This window comes from Rhinopithecus bieti, unplaced genomic scaffold (assembly GCF_001698545.2).
Source record: "Rhinopithecus bieti isolate Rb0 unplaced genomic scaffold, ASM169854v2 scaffold_8675, whole genome shotgun sequence".
In the NCBI taxonomy this organism is placed as follows: domain Eukaryota; kingdom Metazoa; phylum Chordata; class Mammalia; order Primates; family Cercopithecidae; genus Rhinopithecus; species Rhinopithecus bieti.
Genome location: NW_016806447.1, coordinates 3,879,520 through 3,895,305, shown reverse-complemented (window position 1 = coordinate 3,895,305; position 15,786 = coordinate 3,879,520). Strand labels below are relative to the sequence as shown.

General features: G+C 42.2%; 2 protein-coding genes across 2 annotated transcripts in view; both read left to right on the top strand.

Annotated features, from left to right (window-relative positions):
- Window positions 1-12,235, top strand: part of LOC108532508 (protein Shroom3-like) — a 100,280-nt gene extending 88,045 nt beyond the window's left edge. Inside the window, exon 3 of the mRNA XM_017876603.1 lies at window positions 11,825-12,235. Within this exon, the coding sequence (XP_017732092.1) occupies window positions 11,825-11,936 (112 nt within the window). The 3' untranslated portion in view covers window positions 11,937-12,235. The remainder of the gene's footprint in view (window positions 1-11,824) is intronic.
- SHROOM3 (shroom family member 3) overlaps window positions 1-15,786 on the top strand; it is a 214,262-nt gene that overhangs the window by 49,076 nt on the left and 149,400 nt on the right. The gene's annotated exons all lie outside the window — the stretch shown is intronic.

Below are 15,786 nucleotides of genomic sequence, written 5' to 3'. Positions count from 1 at the left end.
ACTACAGGTGCCCGCCACCTCGCCCGGCTAATTTTTTGTTTTTTGTTTTTTTTAGTAGAGACGGGGTTTCACCGTATTAGCCAGGATGGTCTCGATCTCCCGACCTCGTGATCCGCCCGTCTCGGCCTCCCAAAGTGTTGGGATTACAGGCTTGAGCCACCACGCTCGGCCTACATGAATCTATAACTAGAAAGAATATTTGAAGGGCATTTAAAAATTATAAGTATTAAAATAAAGAAATAGTATTCAAAGATTAGTGCATGGGAAAAAATGGAGAAGAGGATCAGGAGTTCTAGAGTAGGAAAAAGGGGGACAGGCTGATTTTTTTTTTTTTTTTTGATACGGGGTCTTGCTTTGTCACCCATCCTGGAATGCAGTGGTGTGATCTTGGCTCACTGCGGCTTGGACCTTCTGGGCTCAAGCAATTCTCCCATCTCAGCCTCCTGAATAGCTGGGACTACAGGTGTGTGCACCATTATCCAGCTAAGTTTTTTTTTTCATATTTTTTGTAGAGATGGGGTTTTGCCATGTTGCCCAGGCTGGTCTCTAACTCCTAAGCTCAAGGGATCTGCCCACCTTGGCCTCCCAAAGTGCTAGGATTACAGGTATGAGCCACCATGCCCAGCCGGTTGTAATTTTAAATAAAGAAGTGAGGGTAAGCCTCAATGCCAAAGCAACATATGAAGGAGATGAGGATGGTAGCTATGGGGACATCTAGTAAAGGGAATTGTCTGTGCAAAGACCCTAAGGCCAGGACCATGCCTAGTCTGTGTGAAAAAGAGCAAGAAGGCCACTGTGGCTGGGGCAGAGTGAGAGGGGGAGCATAGTACCAGATCAGGTCAAAGAGGTAATAGGTGTGTGGGGAGGAGTGGATCACATGGGGACTCGCAGCCTGTTGTAAGGACTCGCTTTTATTCTGGGTGAAATGATGAAACATTGCAGGGTTTTGAGCAAAGAATCAACATAATTTGGCTTATATTTTAGAATAATCACTCTGGCTATGAAGACTGGAGGTGAGCAGGTAAAGACAAGGCAAGGATTCCAGAGGCTGTGGCACGGATCCAGGACAGAGACGCTGCTGACTTGGACCTGGATCATAGCGGGGGAGATGGGAGATGCTGTTGGATTCTGTATTTATTTTGAAGGTCGAAACAACACTATCTACTGGAATGTTAAATGTAGGGTGACAGAAAGAGAGAAGTCAAGCTTTTAGACTTGAGTACCAAGTGGCTGGAACTGCCATCAACTGTGAGATGGAAAAGATGAGAAGTGGAACAGGTGAGAAGGGTTTTAAACATTGTAAACTGTGTATAGCTACTAAATCAGGTGAAGATGTTAATGATGCAGATTGGTGTGTAAATCTGGTGTTTAGGAGTGAAAACTGGGCTGGATGTGTGCATTTTGGAGTCCTTAGCCTATATATGAACCAGGAAATTTCCATGGGAAGTTGCTAATCCCTGGAAGTCCCGTCTCTAGAAGTTGCAGTCAATGATGCAGGACTCAGTCTAGTCCTCTGGCCAAGCTGACCTTGCCTTCTATTGTCTTTTGACTACAGTAACACTGCACCAATCATAACCAGCTACCCTCGCTAGTTTCATTGTTTTGCATTTACTGGTTCACTGTATTTTCACACCATGCACAGCTAGAACTAGGGGTCATCTACTAAAAGCCTCTCATTTTACAGATAAAGAGACTAGGCTCAGAGGAGTTAAATGACTTGCCCAAAATTTCATGAAATGGTTACAGTGGGACCAGGAGTGCCTACCTTTCAGCCCAGTCCTCTTCCTTACACCAGCTAGAGCACTTGCAGCTTCATTAGATGGAGCAGAAAAGGTGATAACAGAAAGGTAAAGTCAGAGGTCATTTCTGCCACCAATTGTTTCCTTCAAAGCAAAACTCTAGGTAGTAGAGCTCTCCTATGCATTAACTGGTGGCACTTGTATCCTGTGTAGTAAAAAGCCACAGGCGAAGTCTAGCAGACCTGCTCTTGAAAGGAGAGTCTGAGAGAGCCGAGTTGCTCAGGCCAGGTTTTGGATAAATCAGGGAGTGACCATTGGATTATAGGAAGCTGGGACATGGGGAAATCATTTTTTTCCATTCAATCAGTCACAATAAAGTGATTTGCTTCCTGTTAGACAAGGAAACTTAAGGAAGAAGGAGAAGAAAGAGAATGTGGGTGACTCTGCCATGAGCTTTTGAGGATTCTTGATAATGAATTGGAGAAGCCTGGAAAGAGCTAAAGGAACATAGAATTGAACGTACTTTTTATTTGACTGTGGATTACAGTTAGACATATACTCCACTTGAATTTGCCCCTAGTTCCAGCACTTTCTTAGCTATTGTGAATTATGTGGATGGGCTACTGGGTTCCAATGGGCCATCATGTATAATTTGTAAACTGCTGTTACACTTAGAGAGAATGAACTCATTGAACAGATATTCATGGAGTGCAGGCATGGGAATTGTAGGATGAATAAGATAGATGAGGTATTTGTTTTCATAGAATTTACAGTCTCATAGGGGTATACAGACAAAAAACAAATAAGCAAAGAAGATAGGTTCAGACAGTAATAAGTGCTATGAAGAAAATGGAACAGGGTCTTGGGATAGAGAGAGATTGAGTGAGCTACTTTAATAGAAGGGTCAGAGAAGGACAGGTGACTTTATTTTTCTTTTTTGTATTTATTTATTTTTTTGAGATGGAGTCTTGCTCTGTTGCACCCAGGCTGGAGTGTAGTGGCACAATCTTGGCTAACAGAAACCTCTGCCTCCTGGGTTCAAGTGATTATCCTGCCTCAGTCTCCTAAGTAGCTGGGATTACAGGTACCCGCCACTATGCCCGGCTAATTTTTTGTATTTTTTTAGTAGAGATGGGGTTTCACCATATTGGCCAGGCTGGTCTCAAACTCCCAACTTCAGGTGATCCACCCATCTCAGCTTCCCAAAGTGCTGGGATTACAGGCATGAGCCACTGCACCTGGCCACAAGGACACGTGACTTTTGAACTGAAACCTAAATAATAGGAAAGAACCAGCCACATAGAGATGTGGGCCATTCCAGGCAGAGAGAAAAATCCCAAGAGCAAGGGCCTTGACTTGGGAACAACATTAGCAGTATGACAGCAGCACAGTGAACAGAGTTGGGGCCACATCACGTAGGGCCTCATAGGCCATAGTAAGAATTGTATTCTAAGTATAGCATGAGGCTATTGGAGCATTTTGAGCAAAGGAACAATTATTATCAACTTTTTTTCTTGAAATCACACTGAGATTCCTTTTTTTGAGGAAATAGCGTCAATGAGGGAAAAAGTTGAAGCAAAGAGGGAGACCAGTTAGGAAGTTATTACACCAATCTAAGGAGATGGTGGTAGCTTGCCTTAGGGTGGTAGCAGTGAAGACAGCTGAAGTGATGGAATTTGGGACTGATAGGATCAATTGACTTGCAGATGGTTGAATAAAAGGATTAAGGGAAGAAACGATGGAGGAGACATTGGGTTTTATCTGAATAATTTGGATGGTAATGGGATCATGAGTCAAGATGGGGAAAACTGGAGAACAGCACGTTTGTAGAGTAGAGGTTGAGGGCTTGGGAACAGCAGAATTGAGAGTTCTAGTTTAGATTTATTATGTTGTATAGACCAATCTGACATCCGGGCAAGTAATTGTATGAAAGAGTTTGGAATCTGAGGGACAGAGACAGCCAGAGAGATAAAGTTGAGAGTTACCAACTTTATATAAATAATATTTAAGGTCAAAGGACTGGAATCCCTCATACTAGGAAAGAATGTAGATAGAAACATGAAGACCAAGCCCTGGGACACATCAACCTCACAAGGAGATGGACCCAGCAAAGGCTACTTAAAAGAAACAGTGAGTTGGGGACAAGGAGAAAAACTCAGTAGGATGTGGTAGTGTGCAAGTCAAGAAAAGGAAGTGTTGAAGGAGGCAATAGTGAGCTGTGATAGATGCTGCTGAGGGGTCCATGACATCAACACAAATCATTGGCTTGGCAAGAGGTGACTTTGATAGAGCTGTTACTGGGGATGGAGGGGGAAGAAGGCTGAACTGCAGTGGGTTGAAGGGAGAATGGGAAATGACAAAATGGAGACAAGTACAGACGATTTATGTTTGGAGTTTCTATCACCATTTTAGCTAGTGATATAGTAATGAGGCAGGACTACAAGCAGTATTGCTAGAAAAAGTCCCAAGTATTAGGCTTTAAAAAGGTGAATTAAAACTAATACATATTCCTAGGAAATTGGATCTGCTGTGTCTACTCGGGGGGATTAAGTTTTCATGGAGACACTTTGGTGAGTATCCATGCTGCCCTTACCACTCTGGAATACTAATTTCTTGGATCTTTTTCCTGCAGCTCTACCCCTCAAATAGAACAAAAGCAGTAATAAGAAAACCCAGCATTTATAGAGCACATAGTGTGCAGTTTAAAGGTGTTTTTGCTCATTTTATCCTCACAACTCCTCAGGAGGTAGGAGCTGTTATAATCCGTTTTTGATAAGTCACATGACTATTCTAAACTCCAGGTGATCAATTGATAATTGAAATCTTGCAGCTGGGCACAGTGGCTCATGCCTGTAATCACAGCACTTTAGAAGGCTGAGTCAGGGGGATCACTTGAGGCCAGGAGTTTGAGACCACCCTGGCCAACGTGGTGAGTCTCTATGTGGTGGCACACATCTGTAGTCCCAGCTACTCAGGAAGCTGAGGCATGAGAATCGCTTGAATCTGGAAAGTGGAGGCTGCAGTGGAGCGCCACTGCACTCCAGCCTGGGGGACAGAGTAAGACTCAGTCTCAAAAAAAAAGAAAAAAAAAAAGAAAAGAAATCTTGCAACCCACCTTATTCTACTTGGGTTGGGTAGTGCCTTTGTTTCAGCAAAAAAATCTTAATTTTCTCTCTCTCCTTCTCACCAAATACCAAATAGAATGTTTAAATAATAGCATTGGGATTGGAACCCAGGCAGTCTGGGAGTTCCAGGCCCCCTAGTCTCAACCAACATGCTATCCTTTAATACCAGGCAAATGGAAGGGAGACTCCGGAAAGGAAAAGCAGATGACATTTTATCAAATCAGTATCGGTACAAAATGACATAGATGTTATAATGCATTGAGCTAGAATGGGAAATTTTATCCTGGAGACCCCTTCTTGATGGTGTTTTTAAATCTGTGTGCCAGTAGAGCCCATACTAATGGAATGCTAGTCCTCAGCATTCTCCCTTAACACCCATTCTCACTCTGCTAATAAACTGTCCTGAGGGAGAGTGTTACATATATACTTTCCTTTTGGAAAGCATTTTGGTATTTTTCTACCTGACAGCTAGGAAAACAGATAATTGATTGATTTGTTGCCTTTATTATTTTTAAGACTGCCTCTTATTTTGTGTGTAGAATTAGGGGCATTTCCTGAGGAGCAATAAGCCCTCAGGAGGAGACCTTATCCACCAAGGTATAGAAAGGCCTAGCAGCCATTGGTGGCCAGGAAGTGCCCTAGACTGGAATTCTTTTTATTGTTCTAATCTGAAAATGACAACATAGAACACAGCCAGCAGCATGCAGCATTTTATTATGGTGATGCAGCTTTAATTGGTATGTAGAGGGCATGCCTGTGAAATTAGTCCTTAGTGTATTGGCCAATCAGATCACTTTCAACATTTCTCAATGTTTAGTTTCATCTTATAATTAAGTAATAATGATCATTTCCTGGCAGCTAATGACTAGCTAGAGGAGTCAGAAGCCTCATTAGGTTTATAATTTATCAAACTCTAAGCTTTTCATCAGTAGTGTTGCAAAAAGAGAAAGCATCTTCAAATTCTAAAATGATTCAAAACAATCTCTAACCATATTTCATATATGTATTCACTTGTTCTTTGAAGGCTGACTTTATTTTAAACTTTTAAAATAACTGTATTTTATTATATAAGCAGGATAAAATGTTTGTGTGACTTAGAGGGAGAAGGAAAGAGATGTATTGAACTGGGTTAGCACATACACACACACTCTAAAAGCAGAATTGATAGACCGTGTTTCCTTTAAGAATCTTTTTGTGACAATTCCACACCCTTTCCTGAGGCAGGCTTGACTATCCATTAATTCCAGCAATAGCATCATTGTATTTACTCCACAAATATTTATTGAGCACCTACTATGTGTTGGGGATTATGCTGAGGATACTGCAGGGGCCAGAGGAGAGTGGGGGGAGATGGGAACAAAACCTCCTGTCTTTATTAAGCTGATATTATCATCTTAAAGTTTCTGTCTTCAAAATTACCCTAGAAGACTGCAATTAGATGTGTTCAAAGAGGGCAAGCTAAAGGTAGAGGAGGACCCTCACTGAACCATGTGGACACCTTGCCTCTGACTGTCTCCTTATCCATATGGCCATTACACAGTAGCTCCAGCTTCTGCTAACTCAAGGGTCACTCACTGATCAACCATGTTCGGGGGATTACAATCCTCCTTTTGGTGAGAGAAAGTGTAAATCTCTTCTCCTAGTTTGAGACCTGCTCTCTCTTCATTTTGGGACTTGACATGAGCTGGTCATGAAAGAAAAAAACCAGAACCAAAAAACAATGGCTTCTAATTCCAACTCGTTTCCCCTTGAGTTCCTAATGGTTGGGGCATTTATTAAATAAGTACAGCCTGATGGAGGGACAGCCAGACCTACCATTCAGGTTGTGGAATTCTAGAAATGTGAAACTCAGGGACTCTTCCAAAGGAATTCTGTCCTGCCTAAGTCAGGTCCGAAAGGCCTCTGGAGAAATGGAACAACAGCCTATGTGTACTCACTTTTCGTCTTTCATTGGAGTCTCTCCTGGGAATCCCTCAGAGATATTTTCTGTCCACACACTCATGAGTTCCTTGAAGCAGAGTAACCTTAGGTGCTCAGAGAAACTCCGTGGTTCCTTCACCATAGGAGCAACTCCAGATGTGAGGTCCTCTGGATCAGCAGGGATGGCAAAAGCATGCAGCAGAGCTCCAGGGAAACTGCTGGCATTTGGTTTGTGCTGTCAGATCAATCCTAGGATTTCAACATCAGAAACATTGTCCTGTGTGAAATCTGTGGGCATTAGCCCTGGTGCCTCATGTAAAAGTTAGCCTTCTGGTATCCAAACCAATTATCTTCGTGTTAGATGCTTCATAACCAAGAATTAGGACTTCCCAGCTCTCATGTTACCAAGTCCAGTTCTCCAAGATGGTTCCTGGGAATGCTTCTCCATGTCTGAGTACCTTGCCCTGAGCATGTTTCATAAATGGATAAAATGTGTGATTGATCTCCCTTTTATTTTATTGAAAGCTTGTTTTCTTCTGTAGCAATTCTGAAATTTCAAGATGTTCTTCATTAATTTGTTTTAATTGCCATGTGACAAATATTTCAAGAAACATCCAGCTATTTTAAAATTTTTGACAGACCTCATGGTGGAAAGACATACACAGAGCCCTACTTGTTTAATAAATACTCCAACCATTAGGAACTCTAAGGAAAAGAAGTTGGTAATTATTTAATGAACCTTCTCTGTAGTCACTTTCACATAAAGTATAGCTAAGGACTCAGAAGCAGCCTTTTACTGCAGCCCTGAAATTACTATTAGTAGTAGTTTAAAATCACTTTTCCTAATGTGCCTAGCAGTCTCATTTGCCTATACCACAGGTCCTCAAATAACATTGTTTTGTTCAACACTGTTTCACTATAAATTGATGAGAAAAAAAAATGGATTTCCAGCTGGGGTCACTATCTGTGTAGAATTTGCACTTTCTTCCCATGTCTGTGTGAGTTTTCCCCAGGGACTCTGTTTTCCTCCCACATCCCAGGGATATGCATGTTAGATGAGTTGGCATGTCTACTCATTCAGTCCCAGTCTGAATGAGTGTGGGTTTGTGTGTGAGTGCGCCCTGTAATGGGATGACATCCTGGCTAGGACTGGTAACCACCTTTCACCCTGAGCTGCTGGGATAGGTCATGGCCAACCAAAGCCCTTAACTGGAAGAAGTGGGTAAATAATTATTTTACTTGTTTTTATTAATCTTTCTTAAATGCATACATAGTTCACATTTATTTCAATGATTAATATTAGAAGTTCTTTGGTCTTTATTTAGAAGTTTGGTGATGTTTTTGTGGCCAGGAATACGCCATAAGAATTTAACTCTTGTTTCTATCAATTAGCCTATGGTAGAATTGGTTTAACTAGAACTCATTTTGCTTAAGGTCGTAGTTTTTAAGAACCTATTAACGACATTAACTGAGGACTTACTGTAACTGTCCAAGGATTATAGCCTTTGAATTCATTCCTGGATGAGAGAAAAGATATTTCTATGATATATACTCCTATTTAAGAAACCAGGGGTTTTCCAAAGAAAGAAAATATCACAGTGCTTCTCTGTCTGAGCACACTGTATCAAGAAAAGATGGACCCACAGAGGTTGAACCAAACTCTTGCAGATGCAGTAGGCACAGCCTCTCTGTTTCCTTATTGTTTTTCTAGGTCTAATGAAAACATAAAGACTGAGGGCTTGGCCCCACCCTGGTAATATGATCAAGAACGGAACTGTGGTAGTAAAAATGAGAACATCAGAAGAATCATTATATTCAGGGGGAAAGAAAGGCCTCAAAAGGGAATATTACTCTGAATAATTAATGCTCCTTTTCTCTTTTTTCCTGTGTGAAATTCAATGTTTCCTTTATAATTTTTTGAGAAGAAGGCTGTGCTCAGGATCTTTAGAAGCTGGTGGTAACTTCACAATCACTGGCTCCATCAGGCAATGAGAGACTTGCTAAAGGAGAAACAAACTGTGAAGGTAAAAAATTCTACCCAGAATGGCAACTCTGTGTGCTTCAAGAATGAATCCAAGTTTTGGAAGTTGTGGGAATGTGTTCAGTCGAAACTTTTCAATTGCTTGCACTGGGGAAACCACCCTCATCACTAGGCCTGGGGATTATGAACCAAAACCAAGGACTCCAGCCTCTGAGTCAGAGGGAGTGCCTTGGAAGTGAGGATGCAGGGAACTGGGCTCAGTGCCTCTCCTAAAATACCTTTCCCCTCCTGGAGGTCAGGTCTGGCAGGGTTTAATGACTCAATTTGTGCCCTGAGTGGCATCTTGGTAGCTCAGGGGAAGTAGCCAACACCACCCAACACAAACTGGGATTGGAGGTTGGGCGGGGTGACGTCAAAGAAAGCTTTTGCCAAGCCTGTTACATGAGTCAACAGATAGAGACTTCCATCTCTGCTTTCGTTCATCCTGATTTTTTAATAGCACCAAATATATAGAAAATCCAGAAATGAATTATATGATGTTGTATATTTATAACAGATGTTAGATGGTTGGTTGATTAGTGTTAGTTATTTCCAATGCATGGGTTGCCTCTGACATAAGTGTTGAATTAAACAAATCAAAAATATTTTATATATACCTAATATGTACCCCAAAATTTAAAATAAAAGTAAAATAAAAAATAAAATATTTTTAGTAAGCAGCATAGCAAGACCCCGTTTCAACAAAAAAATAAAAAAATCAGCCAGATGTGGTGGCACACATCTGTAGTTCTAGCTACTCAGGAGGCTGAGGCAGGAGGATCACTTGAGCCTAGGAGTTCAAGGCTGCAGTGAGCTATGATCATGCCACTGCACTACAGCCTGAGTGACAGAGTGAGATCTCATGTCTTTAAAAAAATTTTTTTTTTTAGTCAAAATATCCTTTCAAAAGGATATTTTTAAAGGTTAGTTTTCTGGCATACAAAGCGAGCAGACCAAATGGGTTCAAAACTTTAAATAGCATAATTTATCCAGGAAGACCTTTCCTTTTTATCTTTTCCTGTGCCTTTATCTGCAAAGCTCTAAAATGGCCTTCAGGAATAAGGCAAGATAGCTAATATTTTTAAAGCGAATTCAAGAGCAAGACAGAAATGAAATGATCCCTTCTTATCTTCTCCTTCCTCCGATACCTCTGCAGTCTGACCCTAGGAAATGAGTGCTATGGGGATCAGATCAAGAGAGATGATTTGTTTACTACCTCTGAAGAAACTTTTGCTAACCCTAAACATGACCTAACCTCTTGGGAAGGGAGGGGCATTCAGTCTTGAATGACACAGACCAACCAAGGACTCCTATGGATCTGTAAGCCCTTACCCGTGTGGATACCGATGTGAGCTTTGGGGAGAGAGAGAATCGCTATCCCCCCAGACAGCGTAAGGCAGTCCCCTTGAGGCAGCCACAAGTCAACTGCTCACATCTTTGGCTAGTGCCCCTCAACAGACTAGCTCTAGTTATAAGGAGATGTTCTAAATAACCCTAATGGAACAATCCGCAATCACTTACTGAGTACCTAATAAACCCATATATAACTCCCTGCTACCTACATTTGAGGTAGATAGCCTCTGAAGAGCCTCTGGATTCACAAAACCCACCCTGAAATGAATATTTCTCCAAAAAGTGCTTGAGGTTTCTTCCACATCCCCACATCCCAGCTCCCTTCCCTTTCATGCCCACAGCAAGGTCTATCATTGCAAATTGGCGGTGAGGCAAATTGGCTGGGAGGTGCACCTACATGGGGGAGTTCTATTGTTTTTATAACCAGTGCCAGCTCTGAGTGCGTGGTGAGTAAGAGCCTCTTCCTCTTCCCTCTGGGCTGCCCTCCTCTCCCATGCCAATCTCATTGTTGGCCTGTTGCGGATATGGTGGTAAGCAAGGGTGGCTGCCTGGCTCTGATGCTTCCCAGACTTGGGACCCAAAACTCAAGAAGGCAACGAAACATGTAAGTGAGGGCTTCAGGGGCCTGTGTTTCCTATTAGCCAGTATTCCTGCGTGAAGCTTTCTGGGGAGAAGGAACAAATGAGAAGACACCACTACAGCATTACTCTTCCTTCCCCCGTTAAGTAAATGGCAAGTTCTTACTTGGCACACAAGAGTAAAATGGATGTTGACTGCCTCTTCCAGTCACCTTTGGGCTGATTTTAGGTTAGACAACCTTTTCCCTAAAGGAATCTTATTTCTGCAAACTTCTTTTTTTAAAACTCGAAATAATGTCTGCTTGTTCACTCTTATGTTAGAAAGTTATAATACGAGAGTAATTATGGTTACTCTTGTAACCATAATTTTGTATACATTGGTTTTGCTATTTTCCTTTCTGAATGGTGTTTGTTTTAGATTTTAGCTCCTCTCTTGTGTTATGTTGCTAACATTTTTGTCAGCTGCCAGATTATTACAAGCAGATAAAGGGGGAGTTTTCTTCTAGAGAGACCCCCATAATTCACGCTCAAATAATTTGTTTTGTATACCCTGTGGGGGCGGGTAGGAGGGCAATAATTCATTGGTGTCTTTGTGTGTGTGTCTATGTGTGTTGTCAGCTGTAATCTGCAAAGATTTCTGCATCTTTAAGCATAAAGATCGCTTTCTCATTTTGTAACATGATTTCTTTTCAAACTTGTCATGTAATTGAATCCAGCTTCGAGTGACACTTTAAAAAATGCTCTCCTGCGTCAGAAGTGCTTCTTTAAACCAGGTGCTCTTCACGCTCACCTGCTGGCGTGTTTGATTAGCAGCCAGCCACAACCGGGTGCCAAATCCATTCTAAATATGGGAGCCTGTGCTTGAGAAGACTAGTCATACTAATTATTCAGACCTCCTCCTTGGAAGTAATGTACCAAAATCACAGAAGCAGAAAAGCCAGAAACAGTATGAGGCTTGGTATTGAGGGACCATAAAATCAGAATTTTGCCTCATAATGTTGTTTTGTTCTTGGGTACGTCCTTTCCAGTTATGAGCTCACCAGCCCTTGCTCTGTCTCTGAGCTGGTTGGCATCATTGCCGTTCTACAGATGGAGAATGGGAGACGCAGCTGTGCAAGCCAAAATGCCCAAAAGCCGGATGATCTCGCTGACACTGGGAGCCAGCACCCCTGGTGTCTCTCTAACTCCTTGCTGCCTGTGAATCTGCAGCTTAAAAGAAGAGAGCTGGAGGCTAAGTCGGAACCACCTAGAGTTGCCGCAAGCAATCTGTATTTGAATTGCCTCTCAGAGGCCAGGCGAAACCAAGAAGTGGGTCAAACTAAAGGGGCCGAATGCGTACCTAAATGGGAAGAAGGTTAAAAGTGAAGAAATGGGGGATCGAAGTCCAGGAATGTAGGGAATATGCTGGAATATCCTTTTTATGCAGACCATCCCTCTTTTAACTATGGGCTGAAATATACAGGATAGTATCTGTTGTACAGAAATTACAATGTCCCACTGGTAGGAAATATTTCAAGTAAAGCCAATGTATTAATTTAAATCATTAATGCAGGAAATATTTATTGAGGCTCTCCCATGAGCCAAGTCCCATAATATTCAGCTTTGTAATTTAAGTGCCTATCATTCAGTGGATGGACAGGAAGGATGCCTTGATGAATGGATGAACACATATTGTTCATGAGATTTTATTTTATTTTATTTTATTTATTTATTTTGTTTTGAGACGGAGTCTGGCACTGTCGCCCAGGCTGGAGTGCAGTGGCGCGATCTCGGCTCACTGCAAGCTCCGCCTCCCAGGTTTATGCCATTCTCCTGCCTCAGCCTCCTGAGTAGCTGGGACTACAGGCGCCTGCCACGACGCCTGGCTAATTTTTTAATTTTTTAATTTTTTTAATTTTTAGTAGAGACGAGGTTTCACCGTGTTAGCCAGGATGGTCTTGATCTCCTGACTTCGTGATCCGCCCGCCTCGGCCTCCCAAAGTGGTGGGATTACAGGTGTGAGCCACCGTGCCGGGCCATGAGATTTTATTTTAAGGCCTCTCCATCTTCTCCCTGCTCATGCTCCCTTGGGACAGCCCATTCAATCCGACAGAGACACCTGTTTCACCCCTCCCAGAACCACCCACCCACAGGAAGGAGAATTTCCTTAATGAAGGCAAGTAAACACAGGCCTATATGCCCATAGGGAGGAAGCCTTTGTGTACTTTTACCTAGATTGAATCAGGGAAAACCATGTCAGGAAGAAGGGCACACCCTAGCCAACGCACAGAAGTAACATTTGCATGTTACAGGCTTCACCCCAGCAAGCCTACACACAGGTGCATAATCTCTGAGCCAGGCAACCAGAGCAAATTTGCCTTCATGGTCTTCAGAGCTCCACCTCCCTTCATTCATCATCTCTTGAGCTTGCTTCTGAAGGTCCTAGCTTCATCTTGGACATAAGCAGCCAGGATCTAGGAAAGGCTCACCAAACACCATTATTTATTGAATGCCCTCAATGCATTGGCCTCAAACCAAATGCAGAATTAGATTACTATCCCTGACCAGTCGGTTCACATTTTAAACAAATAAATAAGCAGGTAGAGGTGAACTAAATAGAAAGGAAGGTGGAAATATACTCCAGGGAGAGGCTGGTGGTGGGGAGGGGAAACTGGTCAGAGCCTGTCATTTTCAGAGTTAAGTAGGACAGGATCTCAAAATATTTCAGATCCAGCTCCATGTTTTTGATCAGCCAGAAGGAGGGCAAATTTGGTTGAGAGCAGGAAAGATGAGCCACACACTTCATGCCCTCAATGTTGGCTCATTCTTTCCTGATTGTTTCTATCTTTGGGCCACTATTGTGTCTTATATGTGCTTCTGATATAGGCTATGGCCAATGTACTTTGTTACAAAGTAACAAAGCAATTATTTGTTTACTTTCTATCTCTTCTAATGGATCATGAGCTCAGTGAGGGCAAGGACTTTGTCTTCCTCATCTCTGAATGTCTAAAGCCTGATCAATAAATGCTTGTTGAATATACATATGACATCCCTAACCCCCCAAAACAGGGTAAGGATGACTGCAATTGGGTCTCAGATTAGAACAAGGACCAGGATTTGAGGTGTTCAAGGAATTCAAAATAGAGGTGACTGGATTTGAATGGTTGACAGCTTTCTTGAATATGCAGTACGACACCACTGGGATTTTGAGATGATGAGATTAAGCGGGTTGGGAGGAGGCCAGTCACTGGAAGCAAAGGCTCAGGATTAGGAATGCTCTTGTGGTTCTTGGGGAACAGTGAGTGGACCAGAGGCCAGTGTGTGAAGGGTCAAACAAAGTTGTTTGAAATTTAAACTTCTGGCAATGGGAAACCACTGAAGCCATTTAAGCCAAGCTGTAAAGAGATAAAAGGAAAATTCAAAAGAATTGAATCCGGGTAATAGGTTAGAGCGTGAGGTGCCAGGAACAAGGGCTCTATGAAGGAATGGAAGCCACTACCCATGAGTGTGATAAAATGCTGATCTGGGTGGGGGAGAAGGGCAGTGGGAATAAATGTTAGGATTCTGGAGTATTTCTGGGGGAGGAGAGATTTGAGATTAATGTATCATTTGGATCCAGAGTTTTCTCTCTAAATAAGGTTAAAAGAATGGGCTGGGCACAATGGCTCATGCCTGTAATCCCAGCACTTTGGGAGGCCGAGGTTGGCAGATCACCTGAGGTCGGGAGTTCGAGACCAGCCTGACCAACATGGAGAAACCCCATCTCTTTTAGAAATACAAAATTAGCTGGCCATGGTGGCGCATGCCTATAATCCCAGCTACTCGGGATTACAGTAGCTGAGGCAGGAGGCTGAGGCAGGAGAATTGCTTGAACCTGGGAGATGGAGCTTGTGGTGAGCCGCTCCAGTCACCTGGAGCGACTCCAGGTGAGTCACACCATTGCAGTCCATCATGCCATTTTTTGAGACTCTGTCTCAAAAAAAAGAATGAGGCTAAATTCTTTATTAGGTGTTTGCTATATGCCAGTCACTGTTCTAGGCATTTTACAAACAGTAGCTCAACTCATCCACAGAACACCCCTTTGTAGTATTACTATTGGCCCCACTCGACAGATAAACTGAGGCACAGAGAGATTAAGGCACTTGCCCAAGGTCATATAGTTATAAGACAGAGAGACAGGATTCAGACCAGGAGTAAGGCTGCTGAGGCCCAAATCTTAACCATAAATACCTGCTTCAGCAGGTTCATGGGAAGATTTAAGGTATGATGAAGGAGGTTCTAAACAGTGATATTTGTTATCATTTTGAAAGGAGACCAGAGAAGCATTTCCTGCATCCATTTTCCAATCATCATTATTAATTGCCTACTCACACACAATTTAAGGTGATCAGTATATAGTAAAATTTAAAATCCATAATAGGATAATATGTTTCTTATTTTGCCTTTTAAACACTGATTTTTCTCATTTAAAATTAATATTTATTGTAAAAATTCAAATCTTACAGAAATAACAGATATAGAGTGGATATCCCATGAAATCTTAATTACCCCCCCAACCCCCAAATCATTATTTACTGTTGTACAGCTCTTGTCTTTTTTGTCTCTGAGACAGAGTTTTGCTCTTGTTTCCCAGGCTGGAGTGTAATGGCGTGGTCTCAGCTTACTGCAACCTCCATTTCCTGGGTTCAAGCCATTCTCCTGTCTCGGCCTCCAAAGTAGCTGGGATTATAGGCATGTGCCACCACACCTGGCTAATTTTGTATTTTTAGTGGAGATGGGGTTTCACCATGTTGGTCAGGCTGGTCTCAAACTCCCGACCTCAGGTGATCTGCCTGCCTCTGCCTCCCAAAGTGCTGGGATTCCAGGCATGAGCCACCACACCCAGCCCACCTCTTTTATATAGACTGCTGTATTACCATCATTTATGTCAATAGTAATCCTTTTTTCCCAAAGGTGATCATACTGTTTTGTAACATGCTTTTTCACTTAATAAATAGGACAGCTTTCCATGTCAGGACGTATGCATTTTTTTTTAAGTTTTATTTTATTTTATTTTATTTTATTTTATTTTA